General features: G+C 42.6%; 1 protein-coding gene across 1 annotated transcript in view; it reads left to right on the plus strand.

The window, feature by feature from the left end:
* LOC122575462 (homeobox protein SIX3) overlaps positions 1-23,933 on the plus strand; it is a 52,684-nt gene extending 28,751 nt beyond the window's left edge. The window contains exons 3-4 of the mRNA XM_043744434.1: positions 20,839-21,234; positions 21,881-23,933. Of these exons, the coding sequence (XP_043600369.1) occupies positions 20,839-21,234; positions 21,881-22,265 (781 nt within the window). The 3' untranslated portion in view covers positions 22,266-23,933. The remainder of the gene's footprint in view (positions 1-20,838; positions 21,235-21,880) is intronic.
* The last annotated feature ends 2,951 nt before the right edge of the window (positions 23,934-26,884 follow it).

Consider the following 26,884-nt stretch of genomic DNA (forward strand, 5'->3'; position numbering starts at 1 on the left):
AAAAGGAGTGGAAGAAGAGACCGAAATGGACGCCTCCTCGTCTCGCGTTTCGTTACACGATCGTTATAACCTTCCTAACGGAGGCGTTTCTTGCCCGTGCACCGAATTATCCGGGGATCGTTATCGTTTGCTAACCTTTTTATCATTGATAGTAAGCAAAGAGGTGGTTTAATGGGTTGCATTTTATGATTATCTAGTTTGAAAGGAACTCTTGCAACGCTACCGCGCTCGTTCCAACAGCGCAGGTATAATTGCCGTTATCCATTCATCGAAATACACGCTACGTATTTTTAGATACTCGCAAATTCGTGGAATTAATTAATTTATTTATTTTACACGTTGTTCTGAGACACACATTGGGAGTGTAAGGATTCGTTTTTAGACGAAACATAGATATTTGGCGCATCTACTAAGTTTTCCATTAAGTTTTAATAAGATTGATAAAAAAGGAAAGCTGATAACAAAACAAAAATTGTTGTTATATTATCATATTATATATATCAACTCTTGCGCGTAAATGCATAAATCATTGATCTTTAAATCCGATAAAATGAAAATAACACGGATGACAGAAAATAGTGCACGCGACCAAGATCCTTATTATTTAACAATTTACGATGTTAAATACTCACCAAACAGAATTTCATCGCCGCACGTTATACGATACTTGAATCAACTACGATAAAATACTATTTCCACATGAATTTGATTATATGGATGAGACTTTGTACAATTGGCTTTGGATATCCTACTAATAACTCGGTTATTAGATGCTCGAACAAGTCGATAAAAGTTGATAGAAGCAACGCGTGAATAGAAAAATACTCGTTATACGTAATAAAGTAACCGATGGTAGTTCTTTATCCGTTACGAAGTTCTCTACAGGGCAAAGTGAATATTTTTTATCAGGCGAACAAGATCCGAAAACAATATAGACGGAGGGCCGCTAAAAAGCGCGATGGTTAACGGCAAACGAGCAGAAAGGGCAGCAAACCGCTATTAACGCCGGCCAGGCGAGCGAATGGTCCGCGGCTCCTAACAAAAAGGGCCACTTCCGAAGGCTGCAACGTCACATCCGCCATCGAAAATAGCCACGGGCCCCTAATTTACGGAGAAAAGCGAGGTTTTCGACCGAGGAAAAGATTCCACGCCGCGATAAGCTCCTGTTGCTCCGAATACGACGAATGCGTGAACGCTTCGTGACTCGCGTTATATACCTGTCTTCTCCTCTCCTTTACCCTACAACACGACTCTCTACCAACGAGAGCACACCTCAATTGCTACGGGGCAAACACCGGTTTTTAATCACTAGAACTCGCGGGAACAGTATTCGCGCTTTTTCCGCGATACGTTCTCGTAATACGATCGGCCGATCGAAGACTAGCAACCGAGACATTGCGCCGTGTATATCTCCGTGCTGGCGTTCGACGTCGACTAAAAAGCGATATTAATCCACCGGGATCGTTCTAAACCGGTTTTATCGTTTTGTCGAATCGAAATTTCTATACGCAACGCCATGGCACTAGGCCTGCGAGGCTTGTATATTACGAACGAGACGCCTAGTTTCGCGAGACGCTCGCTCGTTCGTTCGTTTCTGGTTGCAGGTATTCGCGAGGGGAAAAATCGCGAGCAACTGCAACTAGGAGAGTGAAAAAAGAAAGAAAAAAGAGGACAGAAAACAAAAACAGGCATACATTTGCGCGCACAATGGGACCGGCGAGTAATTTCGTTCTCGCGTTACGCAAAAGCCTGCTGCTAATTTCGTAGCGAACGCCACTAGACGGCCAAGATACGAGGAGCTCGTGGTTCACCTCTGGCTAGCTGGTTGTTCTAATTACAGCGGAAATGGAAAAGCGACGAACGTACGCGTATGTACGAATATGTATATATCGTACGCGTGCATGGACATATCGAAATATACCGACACCACGGCCTGCGCTAGACTGGTTGATGGAAAAATCTGTGCTATATGCGAAACGTTAGGTGATATAGTAGCGATGAGTTGCGTAATAATTGCACGATCAAACGAGCGGGCCACGAACAAACGAGCAAGCGAACACTCGCGTACGAACGCGCGTGGGTATCGTTTAAAGCACGATTTCCTCCGCTCGCCTCTATGTACTTCCTGTCTGCATGGAACGCGCGTACACCGTCCAACACTCCAGGCATTTTTCGAGTAATAGCACGGTGTAATTACCGGCGGACAAAGTAGCGATAATTACAGCCATGTTTTTAGATACGGTAGCCGTTTGCGATCCGCGTTACAGAAGGATTTATGGCAGGACTGTAAATTAACCGAGTGAAACGCAAAAACCAGCGAGTTGTCCTCTCGAGAAGAGAAGTGGCGGGAGATTCTAAAAGGAGACGCTAGGAAAAATTCGGACGAAGCCGAGTCTCCAGCGACTATATGGATATTTTGTTATCAGAAACGTCGTTGCTACAGCTTCGTTATCGATCTTTATCTAGGCGAACTAGTCAAAGATCGATGAGTCTACCACGGTATCGCAATATTCATCGAATATATTTACTATCCTTTGAAAAGAATGAGATAATTTCACGATATTTAGCGACTAGCCAGAGTTGGTTTAACGCTTTTTGGAATAGCAATTTTTTTTTTAAGTTAACGACGCATAGTTTGATGTATGCAATATATAAATGTATAATCGAAACTTTGCACGACGAGAAAGTTATACTATTTTGAAGAAATATCAAACATATTCGTTACTAAGCGTGAGGATTTAACAGCGATAATTATTTAGCGACTGTTAAAAGAATTGACGAGAACCCTGACTTATTAGTTAAACCGTGGAATCACGATCAAGCTTCAAAGGATCGTATTAAAATCGCGCGAGTGACTTAGCTATTTCGCTACTTCTCGCTATCAACGATGTCCAATACGTGATCGATTCGGCCGTACAATCGGAAAAGAAAAAAAAAACGCGCCACTTTCAGCGTAATCGAGAAACCGGTCGGCGCCCGTCGGCTACATTGCAAAATCTCGAAAAATCAACCTGCCCCGCATCGAGAGCTACGCGTGGAAACGCGTTTCAAGAGAATTCATGTGATCGAGCCCACGATTGATACCGCTTTATACCCGGAGTTAATTACAAGTTGCAAGCCGCAGAAAGAATCAACGACAGCCTCTGACGTAACTGATGGAACCAGGATTAAAAAGGAGTCTCTCACACGAAACAGACGCTTGAGTTTTCGTCCCGGAAGCATCCACCGGGGCCTCCAACTTTGATTAATGCCGTGTATATAACTCTTCGTACATACGAAACACGTATGAAGAACCATCGACGATCCCTCGAGACGCGAAATTAATCGTGACCGGACGGTAGAGATAACGGGTTAATTAGTTCTTAGCTCGCGGCCTGGCCCCGCGTATAGTTTCTTGGACCTTTTGTTCCGTTGTCCAGCCACCTTTCTCGCGTAAACACCCGACCGAGATACGATCTACGAGCAGCGTTTCGCACGCGCGTGTGCGCGAGCCAGCTCTAAAACGGTTTAAAAGCAGGCCCGCTGCTTCGTGAACAGTCGACGAAAGTGTGTAACCCGGGCAAAAACTGTAACGATCCAGCTGAGCTGGTAGAAATCTGCATGTAATCCAGCTACCGTGTTTCCAGGAAACAGGCCGGGACCGATCGAGCGGCCAGATAATTTGACGAAATTCTTTTGGGTAACCGGCTGTTATCGTTTTGTCAAGCTACCCTCTCTGATAGCCATTAAGCTTCTTGCGCATATAACTCGTACGTGAGTACCATAAGTCGAACGCATAACACCTCGTTCCGATGGTTTCCTTAAGCAGAAGGTGTATGCAGCTACATTGAAGAGTTCGTTGTACAGTTCTTTAGTTCGCAAGTGTGTTCGAACGATAAAAGTATAAGCTGGTGGACGCGACCTTAATGTTTGCCCGGTGCAATATGCAGCCGACATATATACGAAACGACGTGGCTGGTGTTAATGACGTCGTATCAACATGCAACGTTGTCAACCGGTAGCCAATGTCTTAACAAGGGCTCGGTCATTGCGCGAAATGTAATTATCCGGGAGCGGTGCGCAAATCGTTAATATTAAACACTAATGTTTCGATCGTTGGCCTGATACGTTTGTTCCATTCTCACGGCAAACGGTATTTTATATTTCCATGCGGTTTCCAGTTGCCTTCCAGTCACCTTTCAGCTACCATCGTGCAACGCTACTTCTGTACGTTTATCAACCAACGTACTACTCATGTTGGACGTTAACAAAATTTGCATGAACAGGGTATTGCCTTAACTATTCGTCACTGGAAACTAGAGAGAGAGCTTGAGGTGGCAGAGAAATAAAATAGAATCATGGTACCGAGATTGAAGGAGAAAGAAAGGACGAGGAAGACAGAAAGCTATCGGCAATTTATGCGCCCTCGATAATCGAGTTTCCTTGAAACGCAGAATTCACTCCTTTGCAGGGTGCGTACTAAATTCCGCCACGACGTCTAAGCAAATTATACGCCCTGGATTACTATTTATTGCATCAATACGATAACGTATCTCGCAAATGGAAAAAGTTCACCGTTACTCTTCTATCGAACTTACGATGGAAATATCGAACAATAATGTAAACGTTCTTCTAAATTATATTCACGAGAGGATGCTTCGATATTTCGAAGGTGGCTTTTGCGGAGTGTATTCCGGTCCGAGGAAAATCGGGATAGCGAGCTTATTAAATTTGACACTTGAAGAAACCGGAACATTGAAAAGGGGCCAGGAGTATGAAGCGGTGCGTGTTGTAACACAACGACCAAACCATGGCCGACGCGTATCCTGCCGCCTCGAGGGAGCAGGGATTTGCTAATTTCACTCAGGACACGCGGCTACGCGGCTCTCTGAAAATACACTCGCGATAAAGCAGTACGCGAGCGATTCCCTTGGGAGACGACACTCCCGACGTGGGATTTTGTTTCTTTCGAAACGACGAAGACTGCCGTGTCTTTTATCTTATCGTTGATTTATCGAATGTACTATTATTCTCCTTATCGCGCAATACTTATTGCATCGATTGACAAACGATTTTTCTCGTCTGAAATTTTACGACGTTCCCACAAAATGCGTACACCTCTGAGTAGGGCTGCATCGATCGATTTTATCGATTAATGTGCGTCAATTTATAACGTCGCTTATATCTCTTTCACCAAGTATACGTTAAACGAAATAATATTTACAGACTCAGTATCAAACATCTCAGATTAACTCTCTCTTATAAATGACATTTTCGTTCGACTCGTGCTTCGTTGAAAAACGAAATCGAAAGGAAAGATTTTTCGGTCAAGGAGAGGAGAGGCTTTCTCGGCGATGTCTGATTCATCTCGATCTCATGATCGTCGTCGCCAAAGGGGAAGCTAGCGGTGAGTTGGAACACGAACGCCTGCCCGTTGCCGAAGAAGTATTCTCGAGATCGGTTAAAATTGGAAAGGTCCTCGCGTGGGGTCAATTCATTGTTGAAGAGGCTATTCTTGACGCGAAATTGCCTGAAATTGGTTTACACGGACACGGCCGACACGTCAGAAATTGATTCGCACTCTCTCCCCCTTCTTTGGTCCACCCTATGGGATACTGAATGCGTTTAATTTTTCTGCTCGGCTACGTTTATTCCCCATAGACTACCGTTCTATTCCTCGTCGACGACAAGGCGGAAGAAAGATAAAAAAGAGAAAAAAGAAACAGAGGAAGAGATTCACACCGATGGACGTTGAAGTCTGCGAAGGATCTCAAACCTTCGTACTAACGCGTCTAATATATTCGTACAAATTTTTATTTTTAGTAATACTAAATTAAAAGTCGGGATACTTTGGCGAATCGCTACATATATCTACGCTCGATAGTAGCATGTTAATCAAGAAGAATTTCTTTGGTGTCTCGAAACGAAGCCGTGAAACGAACGTAATTTGGAAATGATAATGACGTCGAAGGTCGGTAATAAATCCGACGGGCGACGTCGCTGAATTTTCACGGGCCTGGTAATTTCCTCGCTTATTCTCTTTCTTCCCTTTCTCGCAGCAAAGAACAGAAGGAGTTTGCTCGAACGGACCGATTTCGGGGGTGACTCGTCGTAATGTCTTTAATTCAGCAGTCGTCGAGGACGCCTCTGCTTTCGTCTCCGGATCGAATTATCGTGGGGAATGAGAAAAATTAATAAAATGAATCAACAGTGAACGCCGTGGGGGGGCCTGCTCTTCTCGGAGTCTGCCGACAGAAATTAGCTAAACGGATTCTTTCTCGACGTGACTCGACTGTTGGCCGCTCGCCGCTCTCGACGTTGTTAATTCGAAATCGCGTCTAATCACTGCTAAATAATTGCCGGTGAATTCCAGCTTCTGCTTCGTTCCCGTAATTCATCGTTCAGTGGTAGCCTATGCTGCACGCACGGTTACATAAATCAATTCTTGATTAACTCGGGCCGCTTGTGCAAAACCGATACAGAGCCGCAATCATACGGTTAAAATTAATATGTTCGCCGTTTTCTCGAAAAGATTGCCTCCATCCATTCCATTAATATACTCTTCCTCGATCACTGGTGAATAGCTTGGACGATGGAAAGTCGGGATCGTCCCGCGCGAACCTTCGCGTTATTAGCTAAGATAATTAACGACCCCTCTGTTCCTCTCTGCGGCTCCGCAATCGTTAGCTTCTAGCAACTTGGAATTTCGGTCTTGCCGCGTAGATTATAGCGACAATTAACAGCGGGCTATACCGTGACGAGATTTCCGACGTATTCCCTCCCCTTTTTCCATTCGTCTTGTATTGTCGTAAGGCCGCAGCTAAGCAAGACGATGGCAGACAACGAATGAGGGAGAAGCAGAGCAGCCGAGGAAGAGGCAGCGTCGTACCTGGCAAGCTTCCATATCGAAGACGGTTGAATTTATAACGAGAATTGCTGGCTGGCCACGCGGCAAAAACTCCACCAAGCGCCTCCGTACGGCTTAATTGCTTAATCAGACGTAGTAAATCTTGCGACACAGGCATTTATACACGATACGATACGATGTTCTGTATCTTTGTCGGTCGCACGAACGATTTAGCCTCGTCGATTCGCGTCCGTGAATGTCCAACGCCGTGCGTTTCCCCGTTGATCGAAATGAACACGTTGCTGCAATTGAACGCGACACGCGAATGTCAGAGCCCGTGTCTTCTGAGAGGTGGCTCGCGAGGCTGGCAATTCATATGGCGTTGGTATTTAGCAGAAATAATCGGTAATAACAGCTCGTAAACGCGCTCGATTAGATGTCAAACGATGACACGCGGTTTGTAATTTGCGCGGCGATCGCGGCTTCCACGGCCGGTATTTTAATTATGTAATTGTATGAAACGTTACGTCGCTGTGATATCCTGTCCCGGGTAAAACAGCCGGGCACCATCAGTATTATGATAAACGACGCTATATTTAAATATTCCTTGTACGTTTCTTTGAACATTTCTTTGAACGTGTCTTGAAATATTTCTCCAATATTTCTTCGTCCGGACTCTTCCTTATTTTCTTTTTTTCTTTTTTCTATCGTTAAAGATCCCTCCGTAACACGACTCTCGTTTACGGGCTCGTTAAGAGAACACCCGGTATATTAAGGGATAACCATGACCGGTGATGTAATGCAACACTGTAGTCCTGATCCTGATCCTTAAACGAGATGGTATCTCCGGCGTTCTGTACGAGACGCGTAAGTTTAACGCGTACGTACCTGGGTCGCAAGCGCGTTGCACGCACGTATGGTGTGCGTATTATGCTACGGGAAGGTATCGAGTAACCTATGGTATAAATTCTTTGTCGCTCGAACGAACCACGAAGACTTATTTCCTATCTGCGAAGGCATCAAGCCTGATGATCCTTCTGGAGAACACTTTCCATAAGAAATACCATGTGTATTCCATATCACCCTCTGTACGATCTCTCCCCCACCCCTCGTCTTTTTTTTTAATTACACATCAATCTATCTTTATAGGAAAAATTACGGCAAAATATAAAATGGATCTTCGTCGTTCGAAGATAGTTATCTCTTTATTCACGTTCAACTATGAAACGGAATGAAAGGTTTGACGTTTCAGGGACTTTGGACTCTAAATATTTGATGGATCAGCCATTATTAGATACTGGTATTACCGATCTAACTGAAAGATAAAGAAATTATACGTCGGGCGACGCGTATTAGACACGGCGATAGGTGTTCCCAAACGTATGGTACGTGCGCATGTACGTAGAAAAGAAAATAAGAATTAGAGAAAAGTGTGGCATCAGCCAGCGATAAGGGTTAACTTTTTCGTCACGCGATTCGTGAATTATTTTCGGCTATAATGGGAACAAATGATACGACCAAAAAGCCGTTTCAACGTTGTAATCATTCCAGTCATGGGATTACGGAATATCGTCGACCTCCCGCGACGATTTTTACATTTGAATCTTGACAATGACGACAACCCCGCCCCCGGGGCTATGAAAACGTTACCCCTATCGCGCGCAATGATATCCCCCTAGTCGGTCACTGGTGCATGAAACAGTTAAGCATCGACAATGTAGGCCAATCAAGGGGTGGATACATAAGGGGTGTATCACAGAGCCGCGGTAATCACTTGGAATTGCGTTAAATTTTTACTCCCGCGCCCCGAGGGCCTTGGGCCTTAGTCTTTTGATGCTGGCACGATCAACCGGATAAAGAAGGCAGATTTAGCTGCGACGATATACCGTGTTTCGTATCCCATCAGTGTTTTCAAGATATTCCTTAGACTAAGGTTCATTCGCAAATTGAAACTTTTACGTTCTTAAGGCAGACATGCCTGTTGTTTTCTATCATAATTAATTCTATGGAAACGATGTTATTTTCTTATTCAATTATTGGAAATCAGTAGGATGTTGAACAGCGAGGATGCACTAGAAATTGTGAAATAACATTATGGTGTAACGATGCTTCTGTTGGTACGTCTGGACCAAAATTTAATATTCTGGTCGTAGCAGGTACCGTTATTATAAAACGTTTCCAAATGTAGAGGAAACATATTAATAAGCGACTTGAAAATGTAGAATAAATCACAAATGACAATTAACAAATCGGAAATACCAGCAACATAGGACTATAAATAAACGTAATTACCATAGAACACGCGTTTTTATAGAGTACACGGAATAAATACTGTAGCGTGTATCATATCATATCGTCTCATCAATGATACACGCAGTCTGAATGGGAAGTCACGAAGAACATGTTCATTACATGTTTTCCTAATTGTTCTAATATTCAGAGTAGCTATTACAAAAACGAGTATAATATGATCTACACAAAAGATAAACTTTATCGAGTACAATTATTTGTTGGCTGGAAAGTCGAATATTAATTTTGTTTGACATTGTTTTTAGTACTAAAATTCACAATTTTTTGAAAAACGAGTCGATCAATTTCACAGAGAAACATAAAATCATACAAAATTTCTTTTTCCCCACGATTAAGCTCCAAACGTTTATACCTATCGAATTTATCTCCAGAATTATCAGAGTATCGTTTGTAATTTTCCATAGAAATTTTAGATCTACGATTTTTAAAGCTTCTTTAATGATCTTCCGAAAAGTATTTTTTATCTCGCATTATATCTTCTTCTATGTACTTTCCATTCTGATTTTTCTGCTACACCTTTCATACTTTAATATCAAATCGATACTTTCCGTGTTAAAGCGCGTCTTCTAATATACAAAATATTTGCTACAATGGCGAACGTAATATACAAGTATCTTTATCACAGGCAAGCTATGAAGGAAAACGATGGAACCCTTACTTTCTGTACCAGAATTAATTGTTCCAACGATTAAACGTTAGACGTTAGAACGTGCGCACCTAATTTAAAGTTATCCGTGTTATTCTGTACTCGCGGGATAAAAGGGCAAACCCGTAGCCGATTGATAATTCGCCGAGTTCACAACTATTTCTGTAACGTGCAACCCCTAGACCGCGAGCTCCGGTTAAATTCTCTTTAGAGTGGCCTGGCGAAACCCCACGGGGGTTTCGAGGATATTACCGGGCAACAAAATAATAACGCAAGACCGTCGAGAGCGAAGGGATGGTGGGGCCAGAGGTGGACGACGAGTAGGATAGGAAAGGTAGTGGACGGGGGAGGTTTAGGGTGCAGCCAGCAAAACACACAGGGCGACTAAAAGGCTTACGGGGTAATTTGCGACGGCTTAAGGCCAGGCCAATCTGATCCATCCCGCGCGTATACGTGAAATCTTACACCCAACGGTACGGTACGATCTTCGTGTATATAAGAAGAGGCAAAAAGACAACGGAAGAGGAGAGAGAAAGAGAGAGAGAGAGAGAGAGAGAAGGGTAGAAAAGTCGAGAACAAGGTCGAAACGAAAAGAAAGAGACAAACGGGAGAGGGTATACCTCTTTGAAAAACGATACAGGGTTGCCTCAATGGTCCTCCCCTTGCTTTCTTCTTCTTCTTTCCTCCCTTCGTCTTACCCTCTGTCTTTCCCTTTTTTTTATTTTCTCCATTTTTTACTCATCGATATAGCTGTGCTCCCTGCTTCGTTCTGCTTCTCCTTCTCGATTCCTTCTACCTACGTGTTCCGTGTCGTCCAGCTCGGTTGCCTCGCTGTGAACACGAGCCGCGGACTTCACGGGCTGTCGCGTAGAATTTGGCCGGCGAATTTTTTCTCTGGAAATGGTTAATTGAGCGTGCGCCGGTGCAAACGAGAGGTTACCGGGGGCTATTTCCTCTTTTTGCACGCTGGTCGGCCAGCTCGCCTGATTCTCGCTTCACTAACGCTTCGACCGGACCTCCTTAAGTTACGTTCGGGTTCCTTGTCCGCGGTGTAATAGGAATTAAACCCACCCCGTCCCCTTTCCATTCATCGCGCGAGACAAGAGTTTTTTTTCGGGAATTCGATACACTCCGACTATTGTTGAAATTTTTGCTCGCTTTTAGAAGCCCAACGAGACACACTTTGTCGTGAGGAAAACGATCGAAGCAGGATGATTTGGAAGGGTGGAGGTAGGACATAAGGAACGATAGAGGAACGTTTTAGTGTCGCGATCTCCCGTCGTTCCTACTCATGGTCGACGTTTTGTTAAGAAAACAATCGGCCTCGATGCGATTCGCAACGGTACGGAACACGATTCGCTGAACCGATCTCCACAGATAAAAGACAGGTAAAGATGAATGGCGATGGAAAGACACGGCGGTCTGTGAGGCGGTAGGCGAAAGAAAGGGAAAGAGGGAGAAGAGCATATTTCAGAAGCGAAACTTAATTTGCCCCGAAGTGTGCCACGGGACTCGAATCAATTCGAGGGCTCTCGAACCTCGGAGAGCCTCTAAGCGACGGCGCGTGCCTCAATCGGATGCCATTGAAGTTCCTCCTCTTTCTCGTCATGCGATAATTGAGAGACGTCGATTGTGGTGCACTCGTTTCGCCTGAGAAACTCCTACCGTCCTTTAAGCAACGAAGCTTCTCTACTGTTTCAAAAATTCGACGCAAGCTTACGAAGTTTTCGAAACGTTTCGAAAATTGCTGCGACTATAATCGGGACAGAGTTCATATATAGGAATCACAGTGATTTTAATCGCGTTTAGTTTCTTCGTTATCCTATGATCTGATTTCGTGATACATTGTAGCAAATAACAAGAACTATACTGCAAGAGAGTCGTATAATATTATGGTATTGTACCTTACGTAAAGCGATAACAGTCTATTAAGTAACACTAGAACAGTCAGAATCATCAGAATGGTCAATTTGTAATTTACAACGATACGATTTTGAAGATACGTGTGACTCTATGTGAAATATACGAACGATAGTTTATTTCGCTTCTTCCACCATATATTTCTCTATATTCCATATATTTTGATCTGTTTGTCACAAGGTTTATACCTATGCATATAATTTACATCCAAATACTTCTATCGTTTAATGTACTTTTCCTTTCGCAACGAGACAGCGATCCAATTTCCACTGCTACTCACCAAGCAAATAAATTGATAAATTCGCGTATCCATTCTAATCGTCTCAAGTTGAGCAATATACAAACGACTGTAGTTTGTTTTCGCCAGTCGGTTTTCAAGACAGAATTCGTCGAGCAAATATTGTCCGTCGGATTTCTCGAGAATGCAGAACAGAAATTAAAAGACGAGCACGAGCTCTCCTGCTTTCTTCTCTGATACCTATCTTCCACGTCAGTTTGTCCGACGAAAAGAGCCCCACGCATAGGTTTAGAATGCGTTAAGAGGTCCTCGATGGTGTTTGTCAGCAAACACCCTTCCGTTCTCGCGTTGCCTCGATGGCGCCCTTGCTACTGCCTCGAGTGAGTCGATGGCATTCGTCGTCGACCCTTTCACTCGCGCACACAAACGGAGTCTGATTACACATTAATTATTTACCGAGTGATTTCCGATGTATGCGTCGACCAGCTTCTCGAAAACGGGTCATTAAATTAAATGAGACGCCGGAATTCTCATCGAGATCGTGTCTCTAAACGTGCCCGTGCAAATGTCATGGAAAAAAGATACCGTTTACGAGAGACGGCCGACTAATATAACGGCGATTAGCGGCAAATAGGCTTTCTTGCGTTCTACTTGGCCGGTTCATCGAGCAGAAAATAACCCCGGAAAAGATACACGAACACGCTTAACATCGTGTAGAAGTGAACAAGGGAAATATTCGATAACGATCTATGGCGATGAACAAAAGCATAGGTACATTTCCATGTTTCCCTCTAGAATCCTGCGTAAATCGGCAAAGCTTCATATTCTTTGCCCTATTTCTTGTAAATTTCTTCCTTTCTAAATGTATTTCTTCTAAACGTATCTGTTGCAATTATAAAATCTATGGAACAGATTATAAAATATATACAATTTTCTAGAGCTTTAAGAAATTTCAGATTTCAATCGCTGGAAAATTAATTCTGACACAAGAATCATTTTGCAATCGGTGTAGAATATAAAAAAGAAAGAATGGTGATTCTGGAACTGTATATAGGAACCATAACCGAGACAAATATAGTTCGAAAATTTCAATTATACGAAATAAAAATTTGTCAGGATTATTCTAAGAACTGGAATCGGTGTCGTAACTACAATAAATAGTTACATAATACAACATTTAGTCTTTCAAATGGAAAATCTTCAAAATGAAACAATCGACGGAAGAATCGTGTACTTTTAGCAGAAAAACCTGATCCTTGCAACTTTGCTACTTTTGTTCATCGCCGTGTAGTTCCTTGAAGGATGATCGAAACTAGTTAATTGCCCTCTCGGATCATTAAACTGATTGGTAAATTGTTTTCCAGCGAGGTACACGGTCGCCGTTCGAAACTTGCAATAACAAGAGACGCGGTGCGTTTTCCGGAAGAAAAATTATCCCTCTTCCTCGTTTATCTCGGTCGAGTGCAAATATTATTTCTACGACTCGTCAGACGGACAAGCATTTTTCCAAATCGCGTTCCATGTTCGTCGGACTACTCGCGATGTCTAACCAAGCGAGAATAATTTTTGTCCCGGGGGCCGAGTCGGAAAAGCCTAAAACAACGGGATTAGTCTCGACGAAGCATCCTCCTCAAAGGAGGCCAAGGCAAGGATTTAATTTCCGAGGATTTTCCCACGAAGCGGTCAGGTTAGTAGATGCTCTGGGGGACCTCCGCAAACACTCGAAATGTCTATGCCCCTGTAGAAAATTATTTGTCGTTCTTCTGAGATGACGAGGATGTTCCAAAGCGGGAAACAGTGTCGTTCAGACGAAATCGTTGAGAATTCTTTTTCGCAGTAATTTGCTAATGCGTTATAGTTATGCTCTTACATATCACAGACTTTATCGTCTAACTTATCGAATTTTTATTTTTGTATTTTTCTATTTGTACGGCGTTTGATATTTGTAATAGTAGAATATTTCGTCGAATATTTCTAATAAAATCTTATTTACTATTACTTGATACTTCTGTTAGCGAATGTTATTGGATATCGAAAATACTGTCATGTAAATTCGAACGATATCTTCGTTAGGTCGATCGTTGGGAATACCATTACAAATTATACTTATCCGAATATTGTTTAAAATATTATAAACTATTTCTTTCTATATTATATATGTTCATATATGCATTATATATATCAATGTATATAGAGAATTTCCGTCTTGTTTAATTTATATATATATATATATATATTTTTTTTTGTGAAATATTTGCGAATAATTATCTTTTGCGAAATATTTTCACATATTCGCTAACTTATCTTTTACAATGTTTATAACTCGATAACACGATATTCGAGTTACTTCACTCGCATTTTTCGCAACTTTCACGGGCTATTTCACTGCGTGATCCTTAATGACCCTTCGAACGGGTCTTGATTTTAGAAACGCTCGCGTCAGTGGATACTCTCTTTGTCCGCGGACAAACATTTGCCCGGTTTCTCGGGAGTGGAGGGTAACAGGAAGACGAAAACGATCGTCGAGCCGCAAACGGGGCCACTCTAAACGCGGCCGTGTTCGCTTTTAGACGCCATATTGTGGCGAACGACGACGACGACGCTTCCCCGATCTCGGCCAGGATTAAAATACTGCAAATCATGGGCTACCTGTGAACGAGCTTCTCGCGTTCGTTCCATCGTTTCATTCCTTCGTTTCGTGCCACCAGATATATCCTCTACTTCAGAGAAACTCGGTAGTGGTAAAAGAACGCGTCGAGGATGAAATTTTCGCGAAAGCGCGGATGCCACGATTCGTTTCGCCGCTTCTTCCTCGAGCAACGCGTTCTTCATTTCCTTTCGCGCGTAACAGCGTAACGCGAACGAACAAACAAATCACTAGCCGATGATTCATTCGACGAATTCAACGCCACGCTTTCCAACCTTCCGTTAAATATCTCGTCCAATAAGTCTCGTATAATACGATTAAAAGGAAGAGCTACAAGAGATCGCTGTACAACGAGAAAGTCGTGAACACCAAACGACCACCATTGGCTAGTTGAAAAAATCCAAATTCGATTGATTTATAGCGTAAGAGGGTCACATTTCGCGAGAATTTTAAGCATAGAGCATTCTTTTCATCGACAAAGGTGAGTCTTCTATAAACTAATAATCTACAGGTTTGGACAATTTGTTATTCCCATGCAAATCTACTAGCTATCTTCTCAACCATGCTAAATAGACATTTAATTTTTGGCTCACTCACACTTCATTATCGCAATACTAAATATTGATGTTGTATCTAATCTACAATTGTGAATCCTCTAAAGGACGGATCTAAGAAGAAAGAATCCTCATTAATTCGGACGATCAATAGTATCGTCAATATTATTGTCAATATTTAAGGTTCTCAACATTAGATTGATAATATTTATCGATCGTCTAGAGGGTTTCTCACCTACGGTAATATTGAGAACCTTAAATATTATCGATAATATTGATCGTCGCTCCTTAACAAAGGCAAACATGCTCTACATTTCTGCGCTCAAAGTACAAATAAATCCAATTTCGTCTCTTTTGAAATAGGCATCGCTGCTATAACAAATTAAATAAACCGACTCCAAATAAGCACGCGTTTCATCCAACAGTTACCCCCGTTTCTTACGTAAAACAGACGTTGTTCAAACGAACGCTGTTCAATAGCCAACAGTATATAATCGAGGGTGGAAGGCGGTGTTTTAAGAGACAAACACACGTAGACGTGACTATACCCAAGGGGTGGAATACAAGAAAGAGAGAGAGAGAGAAAGAGTGGCTGTAAGCGAAGAAAGAATTGAGCATCGGAACCGAGTCGGCCAAGAGGGCCCGTATCGTTTTAACGTCTCTATTAGCGGCTATTAAAAATGAGCTAGAGACGAAAAAAAGCGGTAAAACGATGGTAAGAGATGGACGAGAGGCAGGAGGGGGTGGGGTGGGTTGAGGGGGTCCCGGTTGCTTGAAATCGCGGGCCCTCTGTTCACATGCCGTCTCCTCCTCGTACCGGTATCCAGTTACCTTTTGTAGAGGCCCTCGTATAGCTCAGATTTTCGAATGATATGTTCTCCATTGTGCGCAACGAGTATTTAGCATGGCACGGGGTTGGTCTAAATCGAGGGTTCACCCGGGGGAAGGGAGAGGGGCAGCAAGGAGATGGACTCGTACGAGACGGCACGAAAATCCACGGCTTTCTCTCTCTCTCTGTGTTCGACACACGGGGGTAGATTCTGTTAAAATGATATCCCTCGTCACTCTAGTAGAGTCGAGAATAGATCCGATTCTGATATCAAGTTGAAATTGATCGTTCTCCACGCGTTTTTTTCCCTTCACTCTTCTTCCCTTTGCTTTGTTGTACCTGGAAGAATCGTAGAAACTAGTTTCGAGAGGAGAGCAGAGACTGGCTTGGAGATATTTTGGATGTTGCAAATAGGGTACGGAGTAAAGACAGTAATACGAGTAATTCGAGTCATTCTCGAGTGAAGGATTGATACTTTTGTATGTAATTAGTCTGCAGCGAGGAAATTGTTCGTGGTTCAAATATGGTAGGTCAGAAATATTCGAATCTAAAAAAATCTTCAAAACACAATTGAACATGTAGCGGACCATGAGTCAACGGAAGATTTGAATCGGGAGAGACTCATAATATCGTGCCTTGGAATACCAACGTTGTTTTGGTTTGCTAGGTCTAAAGGTAAACAAACTCCAGACAAAATATTATTGCCGTTATTTGTAATCGTCAACCGGAGTTAGATATGAACACTAACTTTGTTGACATAAATAGACGAAGGTTCTCTCTAGCACAGTTAAATAGTTGAATAGTTAACGGGTAGAAAAACTGAATTATTTCGAGCGAGCGACGTTTACATCCAGTATATACTATTTCTGTACTTGTATTTATATTGATTTTAATATAATTGACTATTACAATTTTATCACTCGTCTCTTTATTAAACAAACCAACACACGTTTAATAATCACCCGAGACATAAACAAAAAAAGGTGCATATAATATTCATTCGTCTACAAACTTTTCAAGTTATAATATTTATATACCTAGATATATTAAATATTTGTGATCAGGCGAATATTTTACAGGTTGTCAGCGAACTCTCTTCTTACATATGCTGCGCCAAAAATCTAACTCGCAAGAATCCTTACCCTCGACTATCATCGTCGAGCACAAATATCGTATAGATATTGACGGCGTTAAAACTGGTCGAAACGATCGAATCACTCTTTAAAGAGGCTGTCAGATGCGGCACGAAAACCGGCATCCTTTCACCGGCCGTAGTTTCTCGATCGCAGATCAATCGGGCGAACTCTTCTACCGGCACACACCGCAAGGACGACCATCTTGCGCGTAATTACAGTAGCTTCCGTCACGGTTTGAGACCCGCGTCGCCGTCCGCGTGCATAATACTTTACAACATACACGAGGGATTACAAAAGTGACTCGTCATGCGGCGTAAATACTTAACGGCGGGGCGCATCCTCATCGCCGCGCGGCGTTCCTTACGTTGCACCTGATACTTTCCCCGGCGGCGGTAGAAGCCGCTTGATGAATTTCTTTTTTAATCATGGCGATCGGCAGTGCCGAAACTTACCGCGTCACCTGTGATAGCTCGTTCGAGCTGTTCGACGCGGTCCTCGATTCGCCACGCGAAATACGCCCTGAACTTTTGCGAACGCGTGCGCGCACGGACACATGCCGCGAATATATTAAACATACCGGATCCTACTGAAATAACGATAAAAAAGGAAAATAAGGAAAGAGAAAAAGCGGAGCTCGTTGCAATATTCGTCGGGCCGTGGCCCTTTTTCGTAGCGAGCTCGTTGAGTTTTAACGAGCGGCCGAACCGTGAACGCCGATATCCCTCGTTAACCGCGGAAACAGTGTAGAAGCAACACACAGTTTGCTGGCATAACTCGAGCCGACGCTGTCTCGCAGTTTCGTAATTGTTCGTACGTGTGAACAGGAATAAAATTCGTGTTTTGAAATGGAACACCACGCCCCCTTGTTAAGCTTTCGATTAATTCCACGACGATAATGATGGGAATACAGCCGATGGATTTAATATCTGTAGAAGTTAACATCGATCGTACAATAAAATATCGGCCTCTGTCGAGAAAGTATTAATTTATCAGTCAATAAGTCAATCTTTGGAGAGATCGTATATGCTAAGAAACCTATATCGTATGGCGAAAGTTCAAATCGTTGTTAATTTCGTTATTGATTCAACAGCAATGGTGAGAAAGACATTGGCGGTATTCCTTTTTATTTCCATAGATTCGTATTAAGGAGTTACTTTTTAACATAATAAATATCTAAGCTGATATATTCTTCGTTCGATGTTGTCGATATAAGATATTTCTCAATATAAAATATACTGTATCAGTTTCAAATATATCTTCGAATAACATTCCAAAGATACTGTTGGTTATAAATCGCGCAAAGAATCAGAGAAATTAATGTCGGTCTGGTGGTATTCACGGCGAAAAATTGACACCGTAAGCTCGAGCCTCCGCACTTTAATGCCACGACATTAAGACGCGTTGAATAGGGACGACGATCGGTGGACGAGCACTAAGTGGAACAAAACGGGAGAGGCTGGCACATAATAAGTCGCACCGCTCGTGCGGGTGTCTCGTGAAAGGGCCGAGACAAAGGGGAAGCGGTCTTGAGGCATAATTAAAACGCGTCGAGTGTCCCGCTGATGCGAGACACGTTAAAAAAAAAAGAGAACCAACAGAGGAAGAGGGAAAGAGAAAAAGAGGGAGAAAAGGAGAGTAGGTAGGTACGGGTTCGATTACCATGTCCAACGCGTTTCAAACAGGTCCATGTGAGAGTGGCCTCTACTCGAATCGCGTCTCGCTACCGCTTTTACCTTCCTCTATTACCCACGGAATCGAATAAATCGCTTTCATACCTTCGTCAGGGAAATTGACGTCTCGTTATATATTTCTATATATAGAAAGTGTGAAAGGAATGTCAGACTTACGAGGGATGTTGGTGAATAGAAAAGAGCCGGCGAGATATATGATTTAACCCCTTGATGATGGACGTTGTGAAACGGGAAGTTTATGCAGAGGCAAACCTCAAGGTGATAATTTTACGAGTAACAAATAAATAGGAATTTTTCTTTTTTTTGTTAATGCATCTTGCGAGTGTCTCTAGTTTAAATAATAATTTTTATTCTAATATCGATGCCCTCTGTTTTATATGGTTTTTCGAGTCATTTTGTCATAAGATACGAAGTAAGAACGAGGGAAGTGGGAACGAAAGTAAAATTATCAAAAATGGGATTACAAAGGCGCGAAGAAGATGAATAGCGCGTGGGGCAAACGTCTAAACTTAAATGATCGAATCAGTTGGATAGTTGGCGCGGTTCCTACGCGTACGTTCGTCTTTTTGGAGCGTGAGGAAGCATCGAACGATCCGACGATTCTCGTTCGAGCAGCGAACCTGTTCGAAATCACTCGAGGTGTTACCGTGGTAACAGTGCGGGCTGGAAACTCGATTAGCAAAGAAAATACGGGAGTATCTCAGGAGCCTCGGCGTTGAATCGATCTGGAGTAAAGAGGCTTTTAAGGCGACCACAACATCTCATTGTCTCTGGCAGACTAGCGAATGATTCTCCTCTCTGTTAATACCACATCTAGAGAAAGCGTTTTCCACGATGGAGGTACAATTCTTCGCACGGTGTTTTCCTTTTCCCGTGTTACAGGATTACGCGATCGAAAGTGGCAGAAAAATTATGTTCACCTTAAGTTCAAGGTATTTGCAGTTTCCATCTTCCATGGTTCTACGGTTGAAAATTCCTTCGCTCGTAAGCGTAGAAAAACGCATTCTCACGAGGCTCGTCGATAAAGCGAATTATAATACGGATTTTCTCGATACCTTTGTCGGCCGGCCGGTTTAATACTTGACCGTGGGTGGGCACGATGAATAATACTTTCCCGTCGACAAGTCGGGACATCCGTTCCGATCGTGCCACGACTGTTCGTCATTTATCTCTGACCGCAATGGATGAGTCGCGTGAGAAGTTCGCGAAGCGTTTCTGTATCTATCCGTAATCTCTCGAGTAATGAGGTGGATCCTCCTTTTGTACGAACCCGTCCTAGGGAATCGTCGTTACTCTCCCGTGAATCCTTCTGCTCACCTGGGAAGGATGAGCCCGCTCATTAATTATAGTCGCTCCGCGGCGATGACTGGAAACAAAGTGTTTTCAGTGTCGGGGGTACATCCACCTAAGCCTGTCCTAGGACGGGAACGAATTGAAATTCTCATCGCGATCAACGCGCCTACGCGCCACTTCAGCTACGAGATGGAGGTGACCGACTTGCTACCAATAATAATTGCTGACCTTTCTCGTTAACATTTCAACGGCAGATGCGTGCTCGAGTAAACGATCCACGAAAGAGCGATAAGAGATAAGAGATGCGAGAAACGTCGTTGGTTCGCTTAAGAAAATTGCTAATTTTCTGTACGTCGTATAAGACAACGTAATATCGGCGATAAAGGCAGCTTGTATTTCTAACGAAGTTTAGGTGTTTCAGAGTTTTCAGGTGAGTAGTTTTAGGTATAATGTTTCGACATGGTCGAAATATTTGACGTTCGTTCAAATTCATTCGAAGAAATTGTACGACAAGGAATTAAAAAGTGTACATATACAGATAAGATGCTTGATTGTGCTAAATTAAGGAAAGCTATTAACATTACCTGAACCCAGTATGGACATGAAATATATCGTAACAGAGAATGTAGGAGAAAATAAAAATACATTTTTAGAAGACTCGAATTAATCAAATCCATTTCGACTGCGATTAACGTAAGTTCTATGAACACGAAAATACGTTCTGTGTTTCAATCATGTTGTGTTTCAGAATGCAGCAGCAATCTGGTACAGGAAACGGGAGTACACGACGCACTCTGAGTCCTGGACCAGGAGCCAGCGATTCAGAGGATTCTGACATCTCGCTTGGTGGAACGTCGCCTGCGTCGCCGAGTTCCTCACCTCCGCCAACTCATCAACCATCTCCTGTTCCTCTCGGGACTCTAGGTCCTCTACCTCCACCATCCTTAAATTTCCGCTTCGATCCTTCGCAATCGCAGTTTCGATTCAACCACGCGACGGCCTTCAAATTCCCGCCGGCGGGTTTCCGATTTGGACCGCACAGCCCGCAACACAATCATCCGAACATCTCTGGCGGTGGAATCTTCAGGCTGACGGAAACGAGCCCGTTCCAAGCTGTGGGACCGAGAGGTGATCTTGGGTCGAGGCGAGTAGCTTTTAAAAACCTATCCTTAATCGCGCGCTCTCTGATTAATCCGCGTTTGATGAATCTCGAAAGTTCAAAACTAAACGTTTCAAAATCCTCTCGCGTTTTATCCATCGGATCGATAGGGAGAATTTTTTGTAAAAGTCTCTTCTTTAATCTGTTAACAGGAGGAGATTATAGATTAACTCGTTATTTGAATTGACAATGTCTTATCGCTGGACAAAATAATGTCTCTAAAATAATGTCTAACAGTAAATTATCACATAAAATTTATATTCCGTGACTGTAGAACTTGCTATATATTTAAGGAACGACCCTGTTAACAGACGGTATCTGTATTTGCAAATTTCATGCTGAAGGAGCTTAGTGCTCGATGCATGTTGATCGAAATGTTTCGATGTACTTGGAGTACAATACGATGTACGATTTTTCTAAATATTATATCGCCATACAAGTTACTAATTCTTGAATAATTGACAAATATATTAACTTACTGTAATCATTCTGAAAGATTCAGTGCTATATGTGTCGTCAACGACGACCACGACGATCAGCACACGAGCTTAATAAAGCTATCGTCGAAAGCCACGAAGAAAATATTTTTTCTAAGAAAATATTGATCTGGAACTACACTTTTCAATTGCAGACTACCGGATCCACTGGGTCTACCACCGCCGAGGTTGCACCCACACGACGGTTTGCTCCATCATCCGCAAATACAGCATCAGCTACCGGAAGGAATGTCGAGGATATCGGAAGGCTCGCGTCTCTCTGATGGTGGAATTTCGCGCCTGTCAGACAGCCTATCGGAAGCTCACAGCCCGCCATTAATGGCAACGAACTTGTCTGTGACGGGTCCGCTAAAGGTTGCAGTTCCGAGCCCTCACACGCCTTCCTCGCGGGGTAGTCCAACAGCCAGTCAACAGACTCCCCAGGGTCAGTCTCAAGGCCAGGGATTGATAAGGGTGGCGACACCACCTCCACTGAATCCGAAACCACCGCAGATCCACAGACCTTTCTCGCCAGCGTGATACGACGAATTGGGAAATGTCATTTTAAGGGAAAATGAAGATGATCGATCCATTGTATCGAGAAAAATCGTAGCTAGCGACGAGAGTCAATTTCTCGACAAACGTTTCGAGGTTTTATGAAAGGAGTAAAGCGAACACGAAGATTTTCAAACTAAGAATTTACGAAACAATTATTAAAAAGACGAATATCAAGGAAAAGTCAACAAAAATAGAAAAGCTTACTTGGACAAAGATGTTGTTGAAATTTACGTTAAAAGTGTTCGTTACCAAGTAGTAAAACAAGGTGAACATTTTGCAATGCGGCTGACGATGTAGACTTCGTCATTGTAAGTTGCACGATGACAACATAAAGCAATCCGAATGTTCCAATTGACGATGCGTCGGTAGATGGCAGAAGCGGACGTGTGCAATTATCCGAAGCAGATGCGAACGATGGTCGCATGTAAATAACAAGATCACACTTTGAACGACACATTTTTTCGTTGAATGAAGACGGAACGCGAGATCGATCCGTTTGTGAGAATGACAAATATCGTGTAACGACATATTTTTTTATTTGTTTTTTTCCCCTGTTTTGTAGTCTGTACATAGCGATACCCCCGGTAAAAAAGAAGGACGCTGTTTGAATGTAAGAATCGCCCTGAAAACTCTCACTTGTTATTTCAAATGTGTTGGTCAGCTACGTTGAGCGTGAAAAATTGACGTGAATCTGTTTCAAATCTTAAGCTAATCCAAATAAAAAGAGACACTAACCCGAGATCGTAGAACTATGAACGGCCTAAACGTAGACTGAGGCCAAGCTTCGAAAATAACGCGTTGTTCGCCCCATAAAATTATACTTGACTATTGTAAGTGAGCCTTTTTATCTATTTACAACATCAAAGTTTCGCATGGAACTAGTTTTTTGTTTTTTGTTTTCTTTTTTTTTTGTTAAAAAATAATAATAAATAAACAAAATCTGGAAATCATTCATGCTAACCATCAATCAAATTCAGATACAATTTTATGCGTCGCGATTCAAACGCTGTTTCTAGCGGATCGAAATGATACAATATCGTTTGTTGTCGGCACAAATCGATATACATAAAAATAAAGAAACAGTCTGTTGGAGGTAAATAATTTGAATACCGGTTGATATAATTTAAGGTATTTCGCAAAACGCTCCCCTCCTTTAGCTTAGGTAGAGATAGAGGTTTGTAAATTTCCTTAATCGGTACGCTCGTTAAAGGAATCGTTTACTCTCGGAGTAACACGCGGCTCGATCACGATTGTCAAGAGACAAAGACGATCGATCGACCAACTTGAGTCTGGGTAACGATAAAGAAAAGAAAGAAAACGAAGTAGAAGAAGAAGAAGAAGAAGAAGAAGAAGAAGAAGAGAAAGAAGAAGAAGAAATAGCGCGAACATACGTCGGTTCGCATTTCCTTCTCTCTCTTTGTAGATATACACATAAATACAACACACGTTAGCAGAATTTCTTGTATAATCAGCCCTTTCTCCCTCTTATAAATATGAACATACTACAGCCCACGTATACATAAGTACCTTACGTAAAGGATATTAACACGAAACTATACATATATAAATATATGAAAAGGAGATGATTCATTATTATTATTAATATTATTAATATTATTATTAATATTATTATTTGCGCCTGTACATACATTCACGCGAAAATATATTAACAGATTATTATGATATTACAACAAAACTGTACTGTGAGTCTTCAATTCATCGTTTGTTCCTGAATCGATCACAACACCCAGTCTCCATCCATGGAACTCGATACCGTACCCAGCAAGGTATCCATCTGCCAAAATTCGCGTGGCTCATCAAAATTTCCCAACATCAGCCAAAATTAACCCGTTAAAATCAACACGGTTTGCCCCGCGCAATTAACATTCGCGTTTCGCGTGTTCACTCGTCGGTCAATTTTCTCGTGCCAATTGTATCTATTAATATCGTTATTTCCGCGAGCCAGGCTAATTCACACCTAGCCTTTGATCGACACTCACTGGCAAATTCTAGATGTGGGTACGCGCATACGAGCAATACCAGGCAACGCGGATAAAACGATTACAATAACTGGAAGGCGAGAAAGAGCGAGGCGATTCAGGTGGCCGCGTCCTTCCCACAATTTAAACGGCTCGCAAGGTCTCCTCTTCTTACCCACGGCTATAGTAACCAACGAAATTCGCACAGTCACTCGACTCCCTGTTAACAAACCCGACGAATTCAACGGAAGAAGAGATCGCGTTCGAAACACACGAATCTTTCTCTTCTCGTCGAAGGTCAATAGGAGCGAGTCGATGGTTGGCGAAGGGATAAGAGAAAAAGAGAGAAGAAAGGCGAATCATGGAAAACGTAAGCACGAAAAGGAGCGCGAGAAGAGGGAGAGATGAAAAGAGAACGGAGACGAGGCGTAGGAAGGTTATCGACACGGACTGCAGTTAGCGAAAGAGAGCAAGGGGATACGCGATGGAATAAAGTGGAAGGGAGAAAAATAGGGTGAACGAAGGCAAGCGACAGAGAGGAAGAGAGTAGTTGCGCGATAACGTGGCGTGGGCGGGTGTCGCTGACAAAATGGACCAATCGGCTGGCTGGGTTGCCTTGTAACCGATCCCGCGGGTTAACCAGGAACCAGGAACATCGACCAAGACTCTCCAAAAAGCCGATATGCCCAGAGCGCACGCCTAACCGTCCTCGTCGCCGACTCCACCCTGCTGCCTGCTGATGCTTCCACATGCGACCACTTCCTCTTTCCCTCTCTATTATATATTTCTCTTTCACCCTTCCACTCTCCACGCGTCTACTTTATACGTCGCCTTTCCTCTCACGATGATATCGTACATTCTATCTTCGTCTTTCTCTGTCTCGCCCTTGTGGTTCGCCGTTCGCATTGCGTTCGTTCATTCGGTATATACGCACCAGTCGAGGCTCTGTCTTTCTCTGTCGCACCGGTTGGCGAAAGTTCTCGACAGCTGGGTGGATTCCTCGATGGAAGATGGAGTCGTTAGAGGCTGCCCGGGAATGGAGAGATATTCTCCGCGGCTGGCGCGTTTCACCGGCGAGTTGTTAAATTACTTCGATGAAGTTGCCGTAATTGAAACTGGTCATTGAGCGAAATGTGTTTAGAGCCGGGCTTCGAGAGAGCTAATCGCCGCGTAACGGCCTGATCACCGGCCAGGTAATCGATGAACGATCGATGTCGACACAACGCTTGCAAATGGTTACAAGTTAAATTAAAATTTGTCGAAGAACGCGCCAGTGCTATTCGCGTGGCAATTTGTTTTGGTGTTTATGGCGAACGATATTGCGTTGATTCGATGAAAAATGAATTACGCGTATCGCGATTGAAACTGGACAACTCGTACTCCGACCAAGATACGAGGAATATCTATAAAACATATAAATCGAAATAACATATCGATAAACAATATAGCAATATTGTTGAGTATCTAGTAGCTCGTTATAGTATTTCTATAAACGTCATTGTATTAATTTAATCGAAGATGGATTACTCGTATTATAACAGAAAATGGAAAACTTACATTCTCGTAACGATGCAACAAATGTTTGTAAACGTTTACAAATTGAATTAGAATATCAAAGAACAATATGTAATTTGTAAAGTAATTTGTTTAGATATTTATACGAACGTCGTTGCATTGATTCGATCGAAGACGAATTACCGGTATCATGACAAAGAACGGAGAATTTATCTCGTAATAACTTCACGAGGAATGTTTGTTCTCGATGGTACGACGAGCTAAGCGTTAAATGATGACGAGTTATTAATTTCTGGTTTCTGCTCGTTCTTTTAAAAACATCCGTCCTGGTCTTCCCGATAAGCATCGTCTGCAATTCAACGAGCGGAAGGCGGGCAACCGTTGTGCAACAAACACGCGCAACCTGAACAATGCCTCGTTTCAACGTCGCGTCGCCACGTATCGGATACGCGAAAAGAATTTCGTGGCGAGGAAATGAAAGGATGAATGTCGCGATTATCGATACGCATCGGTTCCGTGTACCGTGTTCAAGCTACATACCCAATATGACGTGAAAAGGGCCGTTCTCGTTCGTTCTCTTCCATTTCTACGTTGATCTTTGTCGCACACTGGATGGCACGGTCGTCTTGCCGGTCGTGTTTTGACAGTTGCTGCTCTGACACCTCTGGCACATTCATTAGAAAGTGGTTCTCAATCCCAGGTAACCGTGGAGGGTGCAGTATAATTTAATTTTGGAAGTTGATGTAAACAGATACTCGAGCATTCACACTTATCGTTTTTCTCTTTTTTATACTTTGTTGGAGAATTAAAAAATATTTTAACATAAAATACGGATTTCCGCGATGTTACTATGGAAGTTATTAATTTCTAATATCGTGAATGTTTATGAAAATTTATATTTTCATCGACATAACTGAGGAAATGAAGATTTAATATTATACACCGTAAATATTTTAACCATCACTTTGGATATTTTACATATCTTTGTATAATATGCGCATTTTTCCATCTTAATAATTTCACGATCCATCGCTTAATTATCCTAAATAGCGTAGAACGTTTAATCGAATTATTATCGAGTATACCGCGAAGATCCAAGTTTCAACA

Source organism: Bombus pyrosoma, linkage group LG2 (genome assembly GCF_014825855.1).
Source record: "Bombus pyrosoma isolate SC7728 linkage group LG2, ASM1482585v1, whole genome shotgun sequence".
NCBI classification, from domain to species: domain Eukaryota; kingdom Metazoa; phylum Arthropoda; class Insecta; order Hymenoptera; family Apidae; genus Bombus; species Bombus pyrosoma.